Below are 24,121 nucleotides of genomic sequence, written 5' to 3' on the forward strand. Positions count from 1 at the left end.
CATTGCACTTTAAGTTCCCTGAAACGTAAAGCAGATGTTGTCAACTTAAAAGTTATGTTCTGTGTTTTTACTTGTTATCAGTGTTATTTCCTTTAATCACCTAATTAAACTTCTCATTTTCTTAGCAGGAGAAACAGCCTGACAGAACACACTGAAATGAAACTGTTTAACAAAAAGGAACTGAAAGCAGATGAAGATACAAGAGCTAGGTCTGTGTCTCATTTGTTATGGTTGTGCTAATTCTTTTATTTGCTCTCAACTCAAAAGTAATTCTTTTAGAAAAGCAGCAAAAAGAGCTATGCTGTTACTTTTGGGTTATCCTTCAACCATTCTAGAAGATAACCAGCTGTAAGAAATATTTAGATTCTTAGTTCTTTTCAGTCACACTTCCAAATAGTTTGAAATTTAGATACACATTTTGAATAGAAAGAATCCATTTTTAAAGAATTCTACACATGTATTGCTAATAGTTCTTTGGCAACAGTTTTTTGAAGTAAAAAAAAGAGGTAAATGCCCACTAGCCTAGAGGCCTATTAAGTATCCAAATACATACCACATACTGATAAAACTATAGCCACTCCCTGGGATTTCACTCACCCAGGAAAGGACACAGTATCCAGGGAAATTTGTTACTTTTGCAGAGCGCTGGGAACAGAAGTTTCATGTCTGAAGGAGGCCGCCCAGCCTCAGCTGCACACACTCCCAAGTTTCACTGGTGAGGCAGCATAGGGGAGCAGTAACACCAATCCTGGCTGAACAGAGGGTGCCTCCGGAGCGGGACAGCCAGCCAGCACATGCTCCAGGCACCTGTGTCCCTTTGCTGTGACACGAGGCGACGTCAGGGGCTGACAAAACTCCAGAAACACACAGCCATGGCCACACTTGGGGTGAACCCTGAATAATAGGAAAAGCAGGAGTAGCTGAACACGAAGTCAGGTTTAGACGTCTCAGATACCTCTGCACTCATGGCCATGCTGTCCACAAGCCATAAAAATTTCCTGAGACAGCAAAGTTTATCATACTCTGAAATGAACTTAGTCCCCAAAGTGTAACAAAGGGCATTTTTAAAAATTGTTGTTGCTGTTGTTTGGAGTTTTCTAAACATTTTTTTTTAAGAAATTAAATTAAAAAGAGGTCCCTGTCCATTTAAACTCTTATTACTTTGTTTCATATTTTCACAGGACACAGTTACCCCTCTGGGACTGCAATCCTCCTGCAGCTGAGCAGCTCTGGTGTAAAGCTCCAGCCTGGCAGTGGCTTCTGGTGTGAGGCTGCTGCAGCCTACCTGTAGCAAAGAATTCTAAGAGCTGAGCTTAAATGAAGACAAAAAGCACCAAAGACACGATTCTCCGTCTTTGGAGAATCGGCAACAGATTGCAGGTAAAGGACAAATAAAATTAAAGGTGAAGATAATAGTACCCGTAGCAGAGCACCAGGCTGGGGCTGCTGCCGGGAAGCCCCGCATGTTGCCTGGGGTGGACAGCAGGAATATGAACTTCGCGTTGGTGCTTCGCTGCTCCTCCGTTCTCACCTGCACCCAGCGGGTGGAAGTAAAGGAAACCCGTGGAGCGGATTTGCTGCTTGCTAAGGGGAAGGAATCCGCAGAGCATCCCCGGGCAGGCAGCAGAGCTCCGTCCCCTTGCTCAGGACGAGCCATGCCCCCTGGGGGCGGCCCCTCGGCGAGCACAAAGCTCGGATCGGCAGCCACCAGCAGAGCTCTGTTCCGCGCTCCCGGTGGTGCCGCTGCCGCTCCTCCCTCCCTTCTACAGAGCGCCGCCCGCCGCCTCCGCAGCGCCCTGCCTCCCTCCCTCTCTCCTTAGTAGCGGGCGCAGGGCCGGGGCAGCGCCGCGGCATGGAGGCAGCCGCTGCCGGGGCGCCGCCGCCCGGTGCCGCTGCGGCGGCGGCCGCTACGCCCGGGGTCGAGACGACGCCCGGGGTCGAGACGTCGCCCGAGGCTGCCGCTGCCCCTCCGCGCCGGCTGCTGGCGCTGCTCGGGGCCAAGCTCTGCACCTGGTGAGTCCCCGGCCGCGGCCCCCCTAGGGCTCCACGTGGAGCCCGGCAGCGCCAGCCTCCCTGCTCGCCTGCTCCTGCTGCCGGGGCGGAGGGCCGTGCCTCTGGCCGGGGTCGCACTCCGCCGGAGGAAGGGAAGGGGGAAACAATCTTCTGTGCTCGGCGCGTTGGCCGATAACGCGGTCAGGATGCGGTGGCTCATCTGTGCCGCCGGGAGAAGCCATGCGGTGCCCGGCCCGCAGCCAGCGCCGCCGTGGGGCACCCGCGGCGGGGGGAGGGGGGACGGACACGCCTGGGTGCGGGCTCGGGGTTGGCGCTGGGAGCGGGGCGTGGGGCCGAGCAAAGCTGTGATCCTTCGGGCGAGCCTTTAAAGCCGCCGCCGTGGCAGAGGGGGGGATCGGTGGGGTGCCGGCGGCAGCTAGGAGAGTTTAGGCTTGCGCTGATGGAGGGAGGGCTGCGCGAGCAGGGCGGTCTGTACCGGTGCCGCTGTGGAAGCCCAGCTGAGCTACAGCTGCTGGGATGTGAGGGTGTGAAGAGTCACTTCAGCTAAGATAAGCGTAGAATTAGCGAACGATGTATTTGATTTTGTTAAACTAAGAGTGCAATCTCACATATGCACACATGCACTTGATGTATATTTTCTAGTGATTCTGTCTTAAGATATTTCTGTTTTCCTATTTTTTCTGTACTTCTATTTCCTGTTTTTCTTCACTTCTGTCTGGTCTATATTCTTTCATCAACAGGTCATGGAGATCAGAGAAAATAACAGAACAAAATAGTTAAGATGAGGTGTGGAGTCCAGAAAGAGCAATGTCCCCTTTCCATTCTTCCTTGAATCAGCTTAGGACAGAGACCTGTTCAAGTATATCACTTAAAATGTGAGCACTGGTTAAGCATGGAAAACTTGGGGGAAAAATCTGCCCAATTGTGCAGGCATTGCATGTGTCCCAAAGCTGGTACTTGCCAAGTGCTGCCTTAGTGAGAGCATAACTACCTCTTCTGACTTCCAGCTCCTCTTACGGACTTAGTTTCCATCTGGAAAAAAAAAAAATCCCTGTTTAAAAGGCTTTTTGGGGGCTCTAGATTTGGTTTGTAATAACTATTGCATCAGATATCCTGGGCTGACAAACAGGAGGTGCTGGCTCTCCTGCCAGCCTCGCGCTCGTGAGCTGGACTCTGGCGACTGGGCTGCATGGAGGTGTGTGCTGGCCAAGCAGAGCTGTGTTCCAGATGGCAAAGCCTGCCTTTCTCTGTTGGTTATGTTTTTTTCTTTTCATTCCTCCTGCCTGTCAGGAATGCCCAAAAAGACAAGGTAGGAACGTATTGAACTGTTCAGTAACCTCACCTGTGCTTGAACTTTTGCCAAAATGTTGCCAGAGGGCCATGCTAAGTGAGTCTGTTGATGGTACTTGAAAGAAAATAAAGACCTCTCACTGCGTTTTGCAGTCTTGTCTGAGATACTGAATTGATTATTTTTTCTTTTTTTTTTTTTTCCCCAGGTGGCTGGAGGCTCAGCCACTTCAGTTTTCTTAGAGGCCTGAGTCATAGGGAGGTTTAATACTTGCATGTAATAAGCTAGATTTTTTTTTTTTTAGTAAAACTAGTAGAAAGTATGTTTTTTGGTTCTTAAAACAAGTCTTTCTTTTCTGTTTCTTACCTTTTACAAATTAAATTGCCATCCAGAGGGACCTTAACAGGTTTGAGAGGTAGGCCCGTGCGAACCGCATGAAGTTCAACAAGGCCAAGTGCAAGGTCCTGCGCAGGGATCAGCGCTATCCCAAGCACAACTACAGGCTGGGTGGAGAATGGATTGAGAGCAGCCCTGAGGAGAAGAACTTGGGGATGTTGGTGGACGAGAAGCTCAACATGAGCTGGCAGTGTGCGCTTGCAGCCCAGAAAGCCAACCGTGTCCTGGGCTGCATCAAAAGAGGTGTGACCAGCAGGTCGAGGGAGGTGATCCTGCCCCTCTATTCTGCTCTTGTGAGACCCCACCTGGAGTACTGCGTCCAGCTCTGGGGGCCCCAATACAAGACATGGAGCTGTTGGAACGAGTCCAGAGGAGGCCGCAAAGCTGATCAGAGGGCTGGAGCACCTCTCCTATGAGGACAGGCTGAGAGAGTTGTGATTGTTCAGCCTGGAGAAGAGAAGGCTCTGGGGAGACCTTACGGCAGCCTTCCAGTACCTGAAGGGGCCTACAGGAAAGCTGGAGAGGGACTGTTTACAAGGGCATGGAGTGGTAGGACAAGGGGTAATGGCCTTAAGCTGAAGCAGGGTAGATTTAGATTAGATATTAGGAAGAAATTGTTTACTGTGAGGGTGGTGAGACACTGGAACAGGTTGCCCAGAGAAGCTGTGGATGCCCCATCCCTGGAAGTGTTCAAGGCCAGGTTGGACGCGGTTTTGGGAGGTGTGTCCCTGCCCATGGCAGGGGGGTTGGAACTAGATGATCTTTGAGGTCCCTTCCAACCTAAACCATTCTATGATTCTGTGATCAATTGACTGCCGTTTCAAAGCAGAATGCTGAAACACTAACTTTTGAAAATGTTAGTTCTTAAAAATATTTTTTTCCTGTCCTGAGCTATCTGCTAGTCATGTTGGAATATGGCTTATGTATGAACCTTCATTTTCCTTTAACTACTCGCATGAAAATGTGAGATTATTCAAATCAGATGGTCTCCCCCCCATTCAGGAAGGGTTCAGTAGTTAAAGCTGAAGTGCAAGTAAACTGCCTATGTGAAGGGTATTGCCAGGCTTTGCCTGTTAATGTTTAACTGGTGGCATAAATAAATTTAATTTTTTGAAAAGCTGTATTTCTAGTGGAGGGTGTCCTGGCCCACAGCAGGGGGGTTAGAACTAGAGGTTCCTTCCAACCCAAACCATTCTATGATTCTATGATTTATTTTCATGAAAAAAAATCACATTAAAATTACAGGATTTATTAAAATAGTAGCCAATAAAATTGTTAACTATGGGCTTATTAGATTTTCTTTAACTTCCTCACATAGAGACTGATTGTATTTTAGTATCTTGGGGGGTATTTTTCTTCTGCATTTCACATGGAGCCAAAGAAAGGCAGCCTGATTTTCTCATGATGTCAGGAGCTGCACATTGTTGAGCATTAGCTTTAGACCAGTTTGTGCCAAACCTTCATGTTCTAAAAAATCCCAAAATGACTCCTAGTTTTATGCATAGCCATAGATACAGCTAGCTAAGATACGGTGGCTGAAGGGAGAGGAGGAATAATTGTTTGGTAGCCAACTACCAAACAGTAAAAACCAACAACCCCCCCCCCCCCCCAAACTATAAAACTAAAAGGCCATTTCAGACCATTTACCTTGCATCATCTGAGAGTCCAAAGTGATTTAGTCCTTACCAATGCATTAAAAAAAAAAAAAAAGAGCAGAGAGGATCAAGTTCTGGCATGGAAAAGTTAATAATTAATATATTTCAAAAATGATGATAAATTATTAATAAGAAAATCATGGTCATTGATGCTCATGTCAGTACTGGAATGAATGGAAACTCATGTCTTTGAAGCATTTTCCTACAAGAAATTGTCTTGCACGATGAAACTAAGATTTAAAGCTTACTCTCAAGTTTTACAGAGGGTAAACCACTTTTTTTAATTACCTATGGGAATTTAGTGGGCACTGAAATAATAAGGCTCTTGAGCTGACATTTAATGAGGGGCATCTTGCTCTGTTCAAACCGCGTTGAGCACAGCGCATTACACTGGGAACATGGTGTCACCTTTGCAGTTGGAAGAAATTCATTTTGATGCCTTGGCAAATGGTGCAAGGGGAAACCATTGCTGCATCCTGCTGAGGCTGCACCTGGTGATGGTGGGCGGTCAGAGCAAGAGGCTGTTATTTTACATGCAGCCGAGAAAGTTGCCAGAAATGTAGTGTTTTGAGATTCACAGAGAACATTTATTGAGGGCAGCCTTCTGCTGTCAGTGAACAATGTCTTTATGTGGCCCTTTTGATCTTAACATTTTGAATCTGTTCGGTACAGGGAAGAAAAAAATCCCTGAATTAAAATCGAGAAGAATAAAGAAGGGAATGAGGCAGGATGAAGCCTGCTTGCCTTGTCAGGTGCCTTCGGTACCGTAGAAGTAAACACTGTAGGAGTGCTGAGACATACATTAACTAAATAGCAATGATTGCTGGTGCAGTAACCACTAAGCAAACAATTCTGTAGATTCTGGACCTGTGTCTCTTCCCATATGCAAAAACGCAAGGAGATAATTCCCAAGATACTTTAAAGTGGAGAAACTTAGTCATTAGAGAAGCTGAGGATCAGCTCAGTGAGGTTATTCCACTGCAAGAGGACAACCAGGTCTTTCGTGGTTTTAATAAATGATGTAACAAAAGTGAGGTAGCTTCAAAGTTTTGGTATTGGGGTTTTTTTCATAGAAATACATGTATGTATATAAAAACATGTATGTATTTTATAGAACTGTTTACAGTTAAAGTTGTGCTACAAAGTAGCCATGATAAATTTTTGGCTGAACCATGATATCTGTTGCTTATTTCAACATTCAAAATGTTAGAAATGAGAGTGTTCGTTCTTTCATGTGCCCGAAAGAGTTATTCACATGAGGCTGGATAGGACCTTACAAGGTTGTCACATGATATATGAATACTTACAATGTTGATGTGCACCGTTGCTGGGATTGGCAAGGCAAGCTGTAGCAAAACATGGGGCTCAAATCTGTTGGAAGTGCAACATGGCTGGACTTTGCAGAGATTTGCTGTCTCATCAAAATGGACTTGGAGAGAAAAATGTGCCTAGCAGCATTTTTAAAGTCAGAAGAGCTTTGGTGTCAGGCTGAATTGAAAATGAGATTCATGCGGCTGCAATAGAATCCGTGCAAAGGCGATGTTTCCCTTGCAAAAGGAAAGGGATTGCCTGTATGACCATAGTTGGCTTCAGCACCATGAACACACCCTTCTCATTGCCCAGCAGCTGAATTGCACAGCATAGCTGGGTGAGCTGGTACGTTAGTCACCCACCTTGGGAAGCAACCGGTGTTACTGTCAGGTGGTGTGCCTGGCACGTGGCTGCCCTGCCCGAAATCACCGGGGAGAGACGTGGGCAAAGGGTAGGTGCAGAATCCTAATGGGATGCTTTCTTCCCTTGCTTGGGGTAGGAACAAATGACTCAGCTGTGCAGACAGTGAAATTCTCATCAGTGGTCTTCAGAGTAAACAAATTAGATGTGAACTTTGCAGACCTGTACAGACAGCACAGCACTGAGCCTCTCTTACTGTGTATTGTCAGTATGCAGGCAGAGACGAGGGGGAGACAGAAATCTGCATAGCTCCACTGGCAGGAAAAACAGCAAGCCAAAAGATACACAGCAATTCATGCCTGCTCCTGTTTGTCTAGGAACATCTGGAATAGTTCACAGCCACTTCATATTAGGTGAAGAATTGCTACTAAAAGAGCATGAGCTTTCTTCCCCGCCCCCAGCTGTGGGTTGGACTTAAAAGGCATAGTAAACACTAACAAAGATCTTTGGCCAAGATGTATTCTTAACTCCATCCTCAATTACAGCAGGATGTGATGGAACATAGCAGAAAAAATCCACAATAGGTATTAATTATAATCATTCTTATTATAAGAAAGAATTTTTTTTACAGTGAGAACAATTAATCACTGGAACAACCTCCCCAGGGATGTGGTGGAGTCCCCATTGCTGGAGATTTTCAAGATGTGACTGGACAGGGTGCTGGATAATCTCATTCAGGCTCCCTTTCCCATGAAAGATTGGACCAGATGACCGTTTGAAGTCCTTCTGACCGGGGCTGTTCTATGATTTTATGGTTAATGCTTTTGTATTTCCTTAGCACAGCTCAGCTTAGGGTCTCAGCTCACTTTCAAAGACTCAGGTCTTGGAAGAGCCTGAAGGTATTTGTGCCTTATCTCCATGTTGCAGATTTCTGTTACCCAAGGTCAGAACAGGACTCAGTGGAGGACGAAGGATTTAACTCAAAATCCCTCTTGATGAGAATAGATCCTGCCATAGGTTTGAGCCTGCCCAGGTGAGCTGCTTGAAGAGCCTTTCAAATTATTGCAGTCCCCATCGCTGGTCGTTTGAACTGGCCTCACTTTTTATATGGCTGTCATGAGGTTAGACTGGATCTTCTGTGTAGACAAAACCCTGCTTACTGGTAAATCAGAACAATATTGGTAGGGAGTAGAAAAAGAATAAAGTGTCAATCTAAAAAATGGCAAAATGGCATTCTCCCTGTACAACTAGCAAATATTTTTAAAAAAAGGTGAATGTTTAATTCTAAACTTACTATGTTGTCTTTTATATTCACAGGCATATTTTGAAAACGGTAATTCTGGGCCAGATGCTATCCTTGTTTATCTGTGGGACTGCAGTTACAAGCCAGTACCTAGCAGAACAATACCAAGTGAATACTCCAATGTTTCAAAGTTTTATCAACTATTCTTTGCTTCTTCTAGTTTATACAACAATGCTGGCATTTAGGACTGGTATGTGAAATATGGGATGGGAGATTCTGGTTCATATTTTTCTCTGCTATGTTTTCCTTTCAGATTTTGAAACTAAAGAACTTAATACTCGTTCTAGTTTTTTAAAGTTCTTGTTGAAATTCCTGCCTTGTAATAACATGTGAAAATGAATTTCACGGGTTAAATGTGCATTTAATTTGATTCCATTTCATATCTGTTTAAAATTATGTGCTCTTTGGTTTCAAGTTGTATGTTACATTAGGGAAAACAGGCTTTGTTGTAACAAGCTTCTTTACCAGAGGCTATTTAATATTCCTCCTATTCTTATTAATTTATTCTTTAAACAACTCTGGTCTTGTCATTTTTTTCCTCATGTGGAAGAATTTCTGTGCTTTTCACCATTTGCATTGTCTCCTCCCAGGCTCCATTTTGCTGTTATTGTATCTTTCTTAAGCATGGGCAACCAAAATCAAACATCTCCATTTTATTTATGCTTCTAAAAAACAAGATTCCTGTGCCACATTTGGTTGGAAAGAAACATATTGATTGCTGCTTTCTTCTAAATAGGCAGTGACAGTCTTTGGCAAATTTTAAAACAGAGGTGGTGGAAGTATATTTTTTTGGGACTGGCTGATGTTGAAGCCAATTACACGATTGTAAAAGCCTACCAATACACGACCCTCACAAGTGTGCAGGTAAGGACTGATCTCTTTTTGAACTGTTGCTTTTATTACAGTTTTGGACCGGTTTCTGAAATGAGATTCATAGGACAGACATGGAAGCTATTTAAGCCTGAAAAAACTTTCCAATATCTATTTTCTCTCTGCAGTACAGAGAAGAGCATCCTGCATCATGAGTAACATTTCCAGGAAGCAGAGAAAATTGGCTGGTATTACCCAGTGCCAGCTCTTGAGTTGAACTCTAATTATTTTGATAGAAAGCACCTGTAAGAGTTTGCTGACAGCCACTCAGTTTTTTTTCCTGACAAAGTAAAGATTTAGGAACAGATAACACTCACTCGGCACAGGTTCTTGCTGATGGAGGGTGACGTAGATCTCTTGCCTAGTCCTAGCAGCTGTGGGAGGCATTGTGAGACGTAACCCCACACGTGAGGACATACTGGTAGTTAGCCAGTGTTGCTGACTATGCATTGAGGGGTCAAGCCTATGGCTTTTGGATGTGGCACTTCAGTTCAGGCCCCTTTCTGGAAGAGATGGAAAGGAGGGCTGCGTGCCAGGCTCCTGAAGTGACAGTAAATATCCTCTGCAACAGCAGTGCTTGGTGCTGCGTCGCTGCACTATGATAAATCTTGTGTTCCAAAATAGTTCTACGAGCAGGAGGGCTAAGGCTGCAGTTTCTTAGTCACCCTACACACACATAAGCTGCTGGAAAAGTTCCTGCCTCCAACTGCATGCTCCTGAACTTGCATGGCCAAATCCCTGGAGCAAACTGGCTCAGGGCACTGAGCAAAGTCACAGTAAACCCTGCCTTTGTCTGGGCTATTGGCGAGCTGTGTCAGGCCAAAGTTAGCTCACTGTGTGGCTCCACAGCTGCTGCTGGAACAAGGGAGGGGACGGTGCAGAACCAAGGAGGGAGTGTGTCCGGGCCCATGCCAGCCTACGCCTGCTCTTATCGATGGTGGATCTATGGCTGGGGTCATGGCCCCGCTTACCTGAACAGAGAAATAATGTACCATGCAGAATTGGCTGTTAGTTGGAAAGGAGTGCTTTGGTGTCAGTGTTTTACAGAGTCAAAGTAACAAGGGTTAATATTTAAAAGAATTACCTGTAAAGCAATAAACTCCTGTGGTCTGGGATCCCTTTAGAGAACTGCAGTAACTTCTTTGCACTACCAAAGACCAGTAACACGTGCCTGCTGGATTATTATTGTCACATTTCCACTTCATACTTACATGTTAAGACTCGTTAGGCCTTTAATTTCCTGATAAATAATGTCTAAGAAATCAGAGCTTTAAGAGTGACACGTTTCAGTCTCAAGTTCAAATTAAGCTTGAGACTTGATCGAGATGCTATTTGATCGTATAATTTACAGCTGAAAAAGCCAGGACTTTGATCCAAGTTCTCAGCAATAGTAAAGCTATTCCCATGATTTCTTTCATACAAATTAAGAAAGAATAGATAGATTGTCCTGTCTGGTTGCCCAACTCAAGCATTTGCTGAACCTTTTTCCCATGTGGTAACCTTCAGGCTGATGCTGCTTTGTGTCAGTTCAGGAACCTGTTGCCGTAAGGGTTCTTGCACATTCTTCCAGGGCACCAGTTTCTCACCACTGTCAGAAATGAGATACAGGACAAAACTTTTCTGATTTGCTCTGTGATTTGCTGTAGCGCAAGGCGTGTGCTATCCATCAGTAGCAAGCAGTTCTGCAGCTACATCAGAGCCTGTGGTTCAGAGCACCCAGGCTGATGGCCTGGCTGTGAGTGGATGCCCAGGGAGCATAAGAACAACGCAGGAGTATGTGGCACCTTCCCGAGTACAGGGTAATCACTGTTAAAATGCTGGCTGGCTGGCTGGAGCTTCAGCTCAGCCCTGTGAAACTTATCTTCAAAGGTATGTTTTCTCAGCTCAGCAAGGAACTTCCATGTATTTTCTCACACATGCACACAAAAGCAAAACTGGGTTTCCTTTAGTTATCAAATACTAGCATTGCACGGAAGGGGTTGGGAGATTTTTAAGGAGATAACATGGGGATAGCAGCTCTCATTTCCCTGTAAATAAAGAAAAAGACTTTGGTCCACAACTGCAAGTCTTTCTGTTCAGCTGTGGCTTCGGCAGTGCCAGTGAGACTTTTCACTGCCACTGTCCTGTTTTGTTGCAGGGCTCGACTGTGCTGCTGTTTGACCACATATTTCATAGCAAAAAACCAAGCAGCATAGCTGTGGTTTCATGTTGTTAACATATTATTGGGCACAATTAGCATTTGCTCTGTAGATAATTCAGGTGGAGGCATTTTATAGGCAGCTATTGACAGAATATCAGCTGATGGAAGAGTGTTAACCTCACTAGAAGAAAATGAAAGATGAGCCCCTGGGGCTCAGCTGGAGGCTGCCCAAAGGGAGCCGTGCAGTGGAAGCAAGCAGGATGAGCTGTTGAGTTTTCTTGCTCACAAAGCTGTCTGGAGCTGGCAATTATAAGCAAACCAATGACCTCCAACAGTCTATGATAATTTATTAACCATGTTATTAAAACGTCCTTTAATAATTTACTAACCCTACCTTTAAAACCTTCTGCAAACAGTGTGGCCAAAGCCTGGGTTGAGTCAAAACATTTGTAAATCAAATCATCAGGCTATCTGGTTTTTCCCTTGTAAAAATACAGGATAGAATTGAATAAGTTGAGAGTTTGCTGACGCTCTACTGGCAATAGAAATCAGGACTTCAGTACTGCTGTAAATCTCATACAACCTGAATAAAAACACTTTATTCTTTTAGATAGTTCCGTTGACACAATTCATTGCGATGTTACATCTGCTTTGCACCTCTTTGATCTCGATCCTGTATAGAAGAGAGCATTTTCCACAAAGAGCTCTGTAACTTAGTAGATGAAGGGAAGGCAAGATCCAGTAGTTGGAAATCAGATTTCTTCTGTCTGTAATTGAGGGTAATTGTCCCCTGGAATAGATTACCAGGGTGTGTTCTTTATCATTTGGTGCCTGTGTGTCCTGGCTGCAAGTCCTCTAACGAGGATGCTATAGCTCTCCAGTATGTTATTGGTCTGGATGCAGCAATTCCCCATCCAGTATTACTGAAAGAGCTTCTGGCTGATTATGTACTACTCCCTCACATCCTAATTAAGAATTTTTTTAAAAGGGATTTTCTTCCACTCTTTCTGTTTGGGTTAAAAAACAGCTTGGAGGTTGGAAAGCTACATGGTAACATCTCAGTTAATGGGGAAGTGAAAACTTATTAGTAGAAGAGACGTCTACTACTAGGGGTTAAAGATTTGCTTTCTAATGTTTGTAATATTTCTTGTTGTTTGGTACTAGTCAAAACAGATTTGGAAGAAATGATAGGTTTTTCTTGAGCCTAGACTAAACTTAAGATAGAGAAAAAGGCTTGTGACTAGACAGAAACTCACAGCATGATATTTTTCAGTAGAGCAAAGTTGAATTGAAATATATGGTATCTCATATTAGGAGCTGTGTGGTTGTAATGTCTCATAATACAGTCTAGCAAGTGCTTTTGCACTTTACAAACAGTCTATATAAACTGGACAAGGTGGAGGCAATCCAAGGAGCGAAACCAAATAGATGGAAGGATTAGAGGCACTGTTAGGATTTAATCTGTAGTAACTCCTCTTAATGCTAAGCTTGTAAGACTTTAATATGTGTAGTTATGAACAAATAAAACAAGAAATATCATGAAAATCTTACAAGTTCAGTTAAAATCCTTGGGGACAATGGCTGAACTAACGGAAGCCAGCACAGCAGAAGACTGCAGCAGTGCACTTAGGCAGGCAGAGGTTGGCAATGAACATTAAGGACCAAGGACTCTTGTCTTGATTGTAATGAAGGAGGGTAGATTTAGATTAGATATTAGGAAGAAATTCTTCCCTGTGAGGGTGGTGAGGCAGTGAACAGGTTGCCCAGAGAAGTTGTGGATGCCCCCTCCCTGGAAGTGTGCAGGGCCAGGTTGGATGGGGCTTTGGGCAACCTGGCCTAGTGGAGGGTGTCCCTGCCCATGGCGGGGGGGTTGGAATTAGATGATCTAAAGATCCCTTCCAACCCAATCCATTCTGTGATTATGTCCTAGTCCTATTGACCTGGACCTAAAACTTTGTAGGGACTTCAAGAGGCCAAGTTTTAAGGGCTGAGATTCAAGAGTAGTTTTTGAGCAGCCTTTGGAAGGCTGACTATATGTTCCGCTGTAGGGTGTTCCCTTATGTAGTTTCATGGCAGTCTACTGAGGCAGGTCAGAAAACACACTTTTTTGCCTCCAGACAAATTCAGAAACAAAGCCTATTTTGTTGAATTAAATATTAAATCAATTATGATTAGCTCAATGTTCTTGGTATTATTTGGTTATCCTAGAATATTATGCCCATTTTATGCTGCAGCATATTTTTCTGTATTGAGTACACAGCTAACTCTTGGTATTTTCTGGAGAATGGGTAGAAGATGGGTGGGTCTAACAGCAAGGCAAAGATGTGCAGGATTTTAGGAACACACAGAAAGGATAATGGAGAAAGGAAAGAGAAGTCTGTGTCACTGCATGTCATGGAGTGCAGACACCCTTGAAACTTAGCTAGTAAGTCTGCTCAGGGCAGTGTCTGCAAACACACCTGAAGTGCTTCAAAACTCCAGCTGCCTTGTGTGTCTCTGCTGCTGGGGCATGGGTGAATTAGAGTGGGCTACTTGCTTCTGACTAATTGAGAGTCAGCTCTAACAGAGAAAATGGATTGATGGCTTGTACATGCTTGTGTGGGAAGCTGGAAGATTGGGAAGGTGACTTGAGGACAGCTGTTCTTCCCTTCCTATCTTCCTTCTATCAATTTTGCACATGGCTTCCAGCACATGTACCATTATTTTTTTTTCAGTAGGATCTGATTGGGGTTAAAAAAAATTAAAACCAAAACTACAAGGTCAGATTCTTGTCCTATTCACTTCAATGTAAAATCAGATCACTTGTATCCTTTAATAGTTCCAAATTTTTACTTTGTGTACATGGAGCCCTAAACTCTAATTACAGATTTGAGGAGGGGTGAAAAGATGAGCTAGACAAAACCTGCTGGGGAGAAAAGGAAATGTGGGTAAACCACCTCCTTGTATTGGTGTCAAGGGCAGCAATGTGGTTTCAGAGCAGCATCCTAGCATTAGTTTGTGAAGCTGCAAAGATTTATTAGATCCATCATTAGAAGAGTTTCTAGATCAGTGCCTTCCTCCCAGGAGAGAGCGGACCCCTGTCCCAGCTCCTCCTTCACTTGCAAAATGGTAAACTGGGGTCTGACCCCTCTTTTGAACGAATCCACTGGAATTGCTTTGTGGCTTTCATTAACATCTGGTAGCAACAGAAAGTAAAATCCTGTACATTTGTTTTCAGGACAGTGCAATCCAGATTTGGGGCAGGTTTCTAATTCAAACCATTTCTCTGTACACACAGCTGCTGGACTGTTTCGGGATTCCTGTGCTGATGGCTTTGTCGTGGTTCGTTCTCCGTGCAAGATACAGGCTGATCCATTTTATTGCTGTTGCCGTCTGTTTGCTGGGTGTAGGAACAATGGTGGGTGCAGATATTTTGGCAGGAAGGCAGGACAGCGAAGGTAAGGAACTCTTTATTGTGGCAGGGGAAGAGTGGAGAGACGGTTCCTGTGGTGGGCTAACTTGTAAAGGCAAAGAGGAGCAAATGCAGGGGGAGCGGATAGAGTTTTATTTCAAAAAAGCAAAGCAGAAGGCACGCTGCTATTTGTATTTCTTGTCCAAGAAGGTAGTGGCCAAGGAGACGCTGATTTTATAGGGAGCTGTGGAATTTCTTTGCTTGGAGATTTGGATTATTTCTTCCACTTTAAAGGAGAAACACTTCTGTTAAGCTTAAATTTTGCTGCTGTTTATCTGACCTGATGAAAGGCCTCATTCCTGAAAGCTTGTTCACTTTTACTAATCATGCGAGATGGTCTAATAAAAGATGCTGCCTCTCCCTGCAGACCTTGTCTTGCTTACACCGTATCAGCCTGCTGGCAGCCAGACTTCTCCAGTTTGCAGTTTTCTGTGAGCACAAATAGCAAATAAAAAGTTACTTAAGAACAGGCTGACTTCTCTGAGTTATCTTTGGCAGACCCAACAGAAATAGTCCACATATCCCCAGGGCCCACAGCCCTCAGCCTGGAAAGCAGGGGCTTATGATGGAGAGCAAGAGGAGACGTGGGCAGGATGCCGGGATTGCTGGGACCTCCGGGAGGGAGGGTGGGCTCTGGGGACCAGGATCCAGCTGGGTGCAGATAAGGGCAGGTCTCGTCTTCTCTATGAATGATGCCTAAATCAACCCATATCATAACAATCTTATTTTGAATAAGAATTTTGAATTTTCAGAGCGAGTGGTTATAGGGCAAGGTAATTTTCAGGGGGAGAGGAATGGGGCGTTGCCTTCTTCAGGCAGCATAGAGATAAGCCTGCCTGGCATTATTTTGAGGCCTTGCTGTAGGTAAGATATCAAGACAAACTGAGGTTTAGCTTTAATGCTATGTGGTACAAGTATCTCAGTCCTGAGGGAGAAAAATCTTTCACTGAGACTTTAACACAGTTGTGCTTTATTTGCTGACCTGGGTATCCTTGCTACTGCTTACCCTCATGTTTCAGACATATTTTCTTAGAGATTGCCAGCTGGCTCAGGGAAGGACATTTTAAATCAGTTCAAGGATTTAAACAGCAGCAATCCTCTTGCTATTTAGCTGATGCATAACAACATTTACTTGATGAGTGATTGTATCACGGGGCATCCCATTTGCACAGCATAAATAAATCGCAGCAGGACACATGATACCACCCATCTGCAGTGCCCACTTAAGACCTGTCATAAACCCGAAGCTGAGTCCAGGTCCCGCTGAAATCAATAGACTGATTTTAGCAATACTTGAATCAGGCCTTACTGCAAAAGCGGGGTCAATATTCAGAAAGGCGGAGAGCGTCTCTGACCGGTGATTTTCTCAAGTCCCTGCAGTGCCTGAGGTCAGCAGAAGTAGAATTGGGCCAGACTATACAGCAATGGCTTGGTTAGGATGAGATTTAAGTGCCAGGTTTAACTCATCCCAGACTGTGCAGGGTGATGTGAACAGGTAGCAGAGTCCGTGCTCAGACACCAGGCAACTCTTCTGGACACACAGGCAATGTTTCCTTTCCCCTGACGCTGGAAGGTGCTAGGAGGATAGAGATGTTAGAGATAAATTTGCTTGTTTTTTTAAGGAAAGTTAAAAAGTGTTTGCAGCATTACCCTTATTGTGGATTAATATTTCTGTACAGGTAGTGACGTGGTGATTGGAGATGTCTTAGTGCTTCTTGGTGCTTCTTTGTATGCCATTTCTAATGTGAGTGAGGAATACATTGTGAAAAATCTGAGCAGAGTGGAGTTTCTAGGAATGGTGGGCTTGTTTGGGACTATTATCAGCGGTCTACAGCTGTAAGGATCTAATATTTCTTTTAAAACTAATTAAGAATATTCTACAGATGATTGCTTGTCTACCATGAAATGATGATGATGTTATTAAATTAATTCTTTGTTATGTCTGCATTTGGCCTGTATAGGAGTCCTTCCACTTGAATTTTATTTTTGTTGCTGATCAGCATCCGTTTTATATCCTTCTTACTTGCACTACTCTTATTACAGCAATTCTAAAGCTGAAATGCTGCAACTGAACACATATGATACTTGGCTGTATTTTTTATTTTGTTGATCTTCATGAGGACACTCAGTATGCTGAGGACTGTTCACAGGAATGTATTTCTTAATGGATTTTCTCTGTGGAAAAGTTGAGGAGATAATCGTTAGCAGGAGGTCTTCCGTATTAAACTTCATTTTAAAATGAAGCCTTGTATACTCTTACAAATAACCACATTTGAGTAACAGACCACATGCACTTAAGTCTATCTAACGAATTTCATGTTCTTCATTTCTCATCATTATAGTTGATAATTTCCTCAAATGGTATACCAAATAACACTGAATCTCTGAAGGATGAAAAAGCCTGGGAAGAAGGCATAAGAATTAAATAAAAATGCTCTTGACTTTCAGGCACTTTAATTTTCAGGTCTTTTCTCATGCTTGTTAGATGTTGGAGTTAGTGTCATTCAATAAAATTTCAAACAAAAAATTAAGGAATTATAAATCAAAATGTTTCTTATATACATTCTCTAATTAAATTCTCTATTTGAGTATGATTTTTTTGTTTGTTTCTTTTTTACCGTATTATATCTTTTTTCTAACTCTAGAGCCATTGTGGAACATAGGGAGATAATGAGAATTCAGTGGAACTGGAAAATTGGTATGTGTATGACAAAATGATGGGCATTTTTACAGAACACTGGAAATTGATAATCATTTAGACTTCAGATGTTGGGGTTTTAATTTTATTTCTCTGGATATTAAACAGCATTCATATTATATTGTCACAAATGTATTTTTTGCAAACTTTGCATCTCAGCAAAGGGATAGGCTTTGCAGGATTGAACATTAAGACCTTTGAGCTCAGGTTTTGCATTTTACATATAACGTGAAATAATTTTTCAAAATAAATTGAAATAAGTAAAAATTAAACCTGCTTAATTACAGACATGTTTGGTGATGGAACATCACAAGAACTTTTTTCTTTTGTCCTTCCTAAGTGAAATACTGGAAAAATGGATTTTGTGACACATTTTGACCTCAACAGAACTGTATGTTATTAAGAAATGCGGCTCTAAATTTCTTCAGTCAGCTCTTAAGTTAACTAGGAAAGAATGAGAACTTTCTTGTATACATACAGTAATATTGGCAATACTGAGCAGTCTCAGAAAAGAAGTATTTCCTCCATGTTTTTCGTAAATTTACATTCCCATATCTTTTAGGAGACCTTATCCTTAAAGATAAAAATGCGTAGTTCTAAAGCATCTGAAGAATATCGGTGTTCTTTGAAACCATTATTCTGTGCCTTAGGAGTAAATTGTTGTCTTGTTTTACAGTGTTACTGTTTACAGTCTTTGCCCTGTGTATGTTTGGGCTGTATAGCTTCATGCCAGTAGTGATTAAAGTTACCAGCGCAACCTCGGTCAACCTGGGTATTCTGACTGCGGATCTCTACAGTCTATTCTTTGGGCTTTTCCTCTTTTTCTATAAGGTAAGTACCTTCATTCTCTCACTAGAATTTCGGTTACGTTTTTACTCCAAAATTATACATAATGCATAATGTTCTTAAAAGCCCCTGAACAGTCGTTTGCACTTGTACGTTTCCACAGCTTGTATCGTTCATCGTTGGCAGATGTCAATCGGGAGGAGTCATACTTAGTTAATTACACAGCATTGCATCATTCGGCAGATAGTGATTTTCAAACAAGTTCACACTTGATGGAATATGTTAGAGTTGATGTTAAGAGATAGTAAATAATTTCCCGAGGTGTTCAAATGGTAGAGTTCTTGCCGTAAGCCCTGTGTGGAACTGTATGTTAGATTTGGTTCATCACTCCAAGTGCCCAACGGGAAGGTTTGAACCTCCCTGTCCTGAAAGGCATTTGGTGTCCGAGAGAGGAGCAGTTTGGCTTCATTTCCAGAAATTAATAGGTTTTTTAGAAATTTAATCTGTTCATTACCAACATCTTGGTATAAGAATCAGGTTCTCTCAGTGCTACTGCTAAGGAGAGACTAAAGAAATTGAAAGATAAATATATTATTCTGTGCACTGTCCAAAAGGCAGTTACTTTTATTACTCTCTACATTATTTTTGGTAATGTCTATTCAAACTAAATGACAGCGCTAAAAAGATTTCATTCCACCCTACGCTTTTCATCTGGAATCATTCGTGGGAACCTTGCTCGTTACAGCGATTGGAGTAATTGAGTCAGTCGCTCGGTGACTGGAAGGGCTTAGTCAGGAAGCTTGTGAACTTTGCTTAAGAACTTAATTTGTATTATTCCATGTGGTTGCTTTCTCTTCAGCATTATGGAGAGCCAGAAGCTTTTAGGTCAGATTTGTTTCTGAAAATGAAGACCAATTTATTTTACAGGACAGAGGTCTGGTAATGGTGGGGTCCGACAGCAGCTAGATTTCCCTTTTCAAGAGTCTTTTAGCTCAGCTTTCCTCCCTGTTTTGGGTTCCAAAATTTGTTCCAAGCTATGAAGCATCCATTAACTATGGCTAAAAATGAATGTAGGAAGCGAACCATACTTACATTCTACCAGGCAGGACATTTCCTGGATTAAAAAAGCACCCTGGACACAAGTATCTACAAACAAAAATGCGAGGAATTGCTCTGTATTCCCCATTAGCAGATGATATTTCACAGCAAGTCACTGAAGGCTTGGCTGGGCTGCAGAGTGGAGCGAGCTACAGAGAGCTCTGAATTGCTGTGGTCTGTGCCTGCTCTGAAACAGAAGTCGCACAACCGTACAGCGGCTACAGCAGAGACCGGGCCCAGGAATTTATAAGTTTTGCCTTGTGCACAGTGTAATGCACTCTACTTTTCAGCCCCAGCTATGAATTTTGCGTACCTGTTTTGATGAGCTTTTTTTTTCCCTTTTACTCCATAGGAATCTTTACTGTGTTTGTTCCTAATGAGCTCGTTATATAGATACCTGTAATCCCTCAAGAGATATTAAAAAAACCCCTCCAAATGCTTTTGTTGTGTAAACTCCCATGGAAGGGAGCATGCTGCAAATACAGACACTAGATGGAGTTACAGTCCTCCAGTAACATTTAAAGTAGTCTTTAGGCTTGATCGTGAGTGTGGGATATAAGCTGCACAGGTATGACTGAAATCAGCATCTGAAGCAATGAAGTTGCTGCAATATTTGAAAGGAAGAAAAAAAAAGAAGCAAAAAAACCAGGGCAAGACCACTGAGCCCTCCCCAAAAATGAAAGAAAGGAGAAAAAAAAAAAAGAGCGTAGGCCTGTTGGAGCAGCATGGTTAAGGTTCACCTGTGTCAGTAGCTGCAAACACGTAGGCAGGCCTTGAATCGCAGCTATGCTGCAACAGCTTTGGCACCTGGCATGGTGACTGTGTATCCACTCACGGAGGAATTAATTCTGAGCAGGATCAGAGATACCTACTGCCTTGTACGCGCTGCTGTTACTGCGACTGCCCAGTCTCGCCTTCCAGCCACACGTTTGCTCGTGGCCTTAGGTTGCACTCCAGAGAGGTTGTGCAGTTGCCTTGATACAGACCCAAGCTCTGCCCGTTTGATGGGAATGGGTCAGTCAGGCGTGGGACCACGGATGCTGCTGCCGCCTCCATCAGGACATCTTCAGAGCCTGGTGCTTCCTCCTGTGCAGAGCAAACCCTTGACTCCAAGCTCCTCCAGGCAAACAGCCAGCAAGGTGAGGAGTGAGGGCACGTATCACAAGGCCACTGTGTTTCAGTCGGCTTTTCCTTCTGCATGGTGCCATCCAAGGGTTTCTGAGCCAAGTGACTACCAGTCAGGAATTGCAGTGCCTTAATTGTAGATGCCTCAGTCTCCTTTGGATCAGAGTCCACTGTCCAGGTCCTACCATTCATTTCCTCCAGCTCTGCTACTTGATAAACTAGAACGTATTTTTCAAGCACGCCTAAGGAAGCTAATGAAGTTAGGGAATATTGACAGTGGGATGTAGGATGCGCTATGTCCTTCATCCTACTGTTTAATCAGCGTGGTTTGGCAAAGACAATACAGAGGATTTTAACAGATCTGCTGAAAAAGTGTTCCTGGCTGTGGATAATGTGAACACTTTGTATTATTGAATCTGGTGTTAGGAAGCAAACATTTATTTTTCTGTCAAGGTGGATGAATCTCAGCAATTTTTGGACTTGCAACAGGCAAGTGAACGATAGCGCATCAAATGCCTGACGTGCCTCAGCAGTTCATACTCTTACCTCACACCACTCTAATGGAGCACAAATGCTGATGTTGTCAAAGGAGCCCCAGTCTCCCTCTCTTCAAGGACTTGCTGGGTGTAGAGACGAAACCGGTTTTGGTCCAGTAATAGCATTTATCTAGCCCTGCGGATGGTTAAGAGAGTTGTGGAGAGAACCAGCTGCTCTGGTGACTTGCAGTAGGATGGAGATTCATCTCTTGCTGGGAGCTGAAATAGTTGGCTGTGCTGAAACAAAAATTCTCTTGGAAGTACAGTGCTTCAGCATTCATGTGTGTAAGCAACTATCCTTCAGTATCACCGTATTTACAGCCATGTGATCTCCCTGTTAAGATTCTTGTATGTAGACCTAAGGGAACTCCCTGTCCAACAGTGTTGAGGATGAGATGCAGAGAAAACCAGCCAGCAGCTTGAACCTATCAGTGAATGGAGCTGTTGGATTTTGATTTTCAGACCTGAATACAGATCATGGTGATAATCTTCATAAAAATATTTTTTAAAAGGAAGAGTAGCTTTTGCATTTTTAAAACAAGGCAGCATTTGTATGTTTTTACGTGAGACAAGACTTAATGTGTTTCTTTCTTTCCTCTGCCAGTTTTCAGGTCTTTATATCCTGTCCTTCGTTATCATCATGGTGGGCTTCATCTTGTATTGTTCCACTCCAACTCGGACAGCAGAACCCACCGCTTTGCCGCAGCCAAGCAGCACCGGCTTGGACAATGCTGCACTGAAACTCGAGGAGAATGACAGTGGAACTCCGGCCGCAACCGTACAGGTCACAGGAGAAGAAACTGTGGTGGTCAGCACTGATTAAAAAATTGGCAGCATTTCAAAAGAGAGCTTTTTTTTTTTTAACTGCCAAATTTCCCTCAAATATTAATCTGGAGAATTGTTCTACTGCCAAGGTATATGTCATGCTGTGCTGGTTTTAATGCACTGGATGGACTTTTAAGGCCAGATCCTCAATCAGTGAAACGGTATTGATTTACCCTTGCAGAAAATCTGGCCCATAGAAGAAGAGAAAGTAGTATTTATGTGGAGTCCCTGGCAAGTGAGAGACTGTTATTTTAAAATTCTTAATTAACTTAACAGCAAATGCTTGGGGAAAAATCTAAGCCAAAGCAAGCTCTCGGGTCACTGACTGGAGCAAATATGTTTTATATTGCATTAGGGACCTAAATCTGCAAGATGCTATCTGGGGGCTTCATGGTTCCCACACCTCAGTACCGTCAAATAGCATCTTGCAAAAGCCACTCAGCTTCTCACAGGCTCTAGTTCTGCAAGCCGTATTGCATACATACACCTTCCATGCGCTGATGGACTTCATTCCTCTGCTGGAGGATTTGCTGCTTACATTCCACTCAGATGTTCGTCTCTTCATATTACTGCACTCCCTGTCGCAGCTGGGGCTGCTACAAGTATTTTACATTGCATTTTGTTAGTAAGAGAAGTTTCAATATGTGTTTTCATAATCTCTTCTTTTTCTCTGTCAGTGCCCTGTTGTTTGGTACATTCCCACTAGGTGGAGAAGACAAAGTCAAGCCCTTGCTCTGTTCAATAAGGAGTAAACGTGGGGTTTTTTTTTTCTGGATGAGACAGCAGAAGGGTTTAAACTGAAAAGTGAACTTCTCCCTTAAATGGGACACATTTCTGCAGGAAGATTTGAATAAAATTGGCATTTCTTAAATAAAAAGAAGCATCTTAGACAACCCTTGTTGCAACAATAATGACATAATCTCCAAAAGGTTAAGTGTTTTCAGTAGATTCATTGGCAGTTTCCCTTCCCCTCTTCATATTTACAGTAAATGATTAAAAAATACGAGGCTACAGTTTTAACATCAGTAAAACTATACTGGGATTTTATTTTATTTTTTTGTACAAACCTTCATAGCTCAGGTGTATGAAGTAACAAAAGAATAAAGTTTTCAGCAGCTGAAGAGTTGGCTCTTGGTTTGTGTTTGTTTTTTAAGCTAGAATTTCTTTATTGCTCAAAATTATGTTAATTGATTTTACTGACCAAATGATTCTTTTAATGGCTGAGCTTTGCCATAAGAAGTAAATACAACATTTTCTGAAGATACTGGTGATCAAATGACACAGATTGTTTTTGTGTACTTCTGGTGGAGTTTATTCAAGCAAAATAATTCAGCAAAAATCTTACCTGATTTTATTTAGCGATAGCAAATGTTCAGCAGATACTACAGCATCAAACATTGCCTTTTGACTGAGTAGTTCATGCACAGAAGGGTGAAGAGGTGCTGATGTTTTGTGAAAAGCATTTGGGCCCGGTTATCTTTTGTTTTACCACTGGAGTTAGATTCAGGTCATGGATTAACACACCAGAACTGGCGCATCTATAGACATCTATACATCTAAAGCAGAATAAGCAGCTGGAGACCAGGTGGGTTAAGGAAGTCTGATGGCATTAGATACCTAAGAGAGGCCATCTGGATGAAACTGTAGTTCTCCATGCCAAATTTTAGTTGCCTACAACTTGGAGCTAAGGCCCACCCACTGTTACCTTTGTGATTAATTAACTATGTGGAGTAATGAAGCAAACAGCAAGCAAACCTATAGGTATTTGCACGTATTGGTGCAGGATGAGATTCAGCTCCTAAATGTAGCTAGTTACATGTTTTGTGCAAAAAAATTACTGAGGTCCTGTCTAAAGTGCCTCTCTGTGGGGTGTGATTCAGTTGCCTTGGTGTCACCTGAGATACCCTGTGGGGTCTGTGGCATCTCTAGGGGCTGGCAGATAGGTCCCTGGGTCTAGAGGAGTCCTGTGACCTGGAGCAGATTGTGGAGGCCAGATGAGATGCCCTGTGATCTCCGAAATGGCACTGCAGCCTATGGTTGGGACACTCAGCACTTCCTTGATGACCACACGGGTCTGTATGTGATTACTTTAGATGCTTAACATTTACACAGCTAAAATTGGGTGAGGTGAATCTCAGATGAAGCTTATGGCCCAACCTGCAGCATGTTCTTTCTGTGGTCGCTGGGTGGCATTTCAGCATCTCTGTGGTGTTTGCTAGAACAACTGTGTGTGTCCAGTAGTTGAGAGAGTGCTTTGGTGTGCCTG

At 43.2% G+C, this 24,121-nt stretch overlaps 1 protein-coding gene across 3 annotated transcripts; it reads left to right on the forward strand.

Annotated features, from left to right (window-relative positions):
* The first annotated feature begins 1,737 nt into the window (after window positions 1–1,737).
* SLC35F2 (solute carrier family 35 member F2) lies at window positions 1,738–22,968 on the forward strand. 3 transcript variants are annotated; one of them, XM_054828996.1, is made up of 8 exons: window positions 1,738–2,013; window positions 8,341–8,516; window positions 9,063–9,190; window positions 14,614–14,773; window positions 16,467–16,623; window positions 17,433–17,485; window positions 18,162–18,316; window positions 21,635–22,968. In XM_054828996.1, the coding sequence occupies exons 1-8, from the start codon at window positions 1,853–1,855 to the stop codon at window positions 21,851–21,853; spliced, it is 1,209 nt and encodes a 402-aa protein (XP_054684971.1). In that variant the 5' UTR covers window positions 1,738–1,852; the 3' UTR covers window positions 21,854–22,968. The 3 variants fall into 3 exon arrangements, with proteins under 3 accessions (XP_054684971.1, XP_054684981.1, XP_054684963.1); XM_054829006.1 differs by lacking the exon at window positions 1,738–2,013 and adding an exon at window positions 2,429–2,888; XM_054828988.1 differs by lacking the exon at window positions 1,738–2,013 and adding an exon at window positions 6,520–8,056.
* The last annotated feature ends 1,153 nt before the right edge of the window (window positions 22,969–24,121 follow it).

Source organism: Grus americana, chromosome 1 (assembly GCF_028858705.1).
Source record: "Grus americana isolate bGruAme1 chromosome 1, bGruAme1.mat, whole genome shotgun sequence".
Taxonomy (NCBI): Eukaryota; Metazoa; Chordata; class Aves; order Gruiformes; family Gruidae; genus Grus; species Grus americana.

Bases quoted from the DNA above. Each gene is read 5' to 3' on its own strand.
- SLC35F2 (XM_054828988.1), top strand. From the start codon at position 7,827: ATGATTTTATGGTTAATGCTTTTGTATTTCCTTAGCACAGCTCAGCTT. The intron at 14,774-16,466 runs GTAAGGAACTCT...ATTTCTGTACAG, and splicing joins AGGAAGGCAGGACAGCGAAG to GTAGTGACGTGGTGATTGGA. The intron at 18,317-21,634 runs GTAAGTACCTTC...TTCCTCTGCCAG, and splicing joins TTTTCCTCTTTTTCTATAAG to TTTTCAGGTCTTTATATCCT.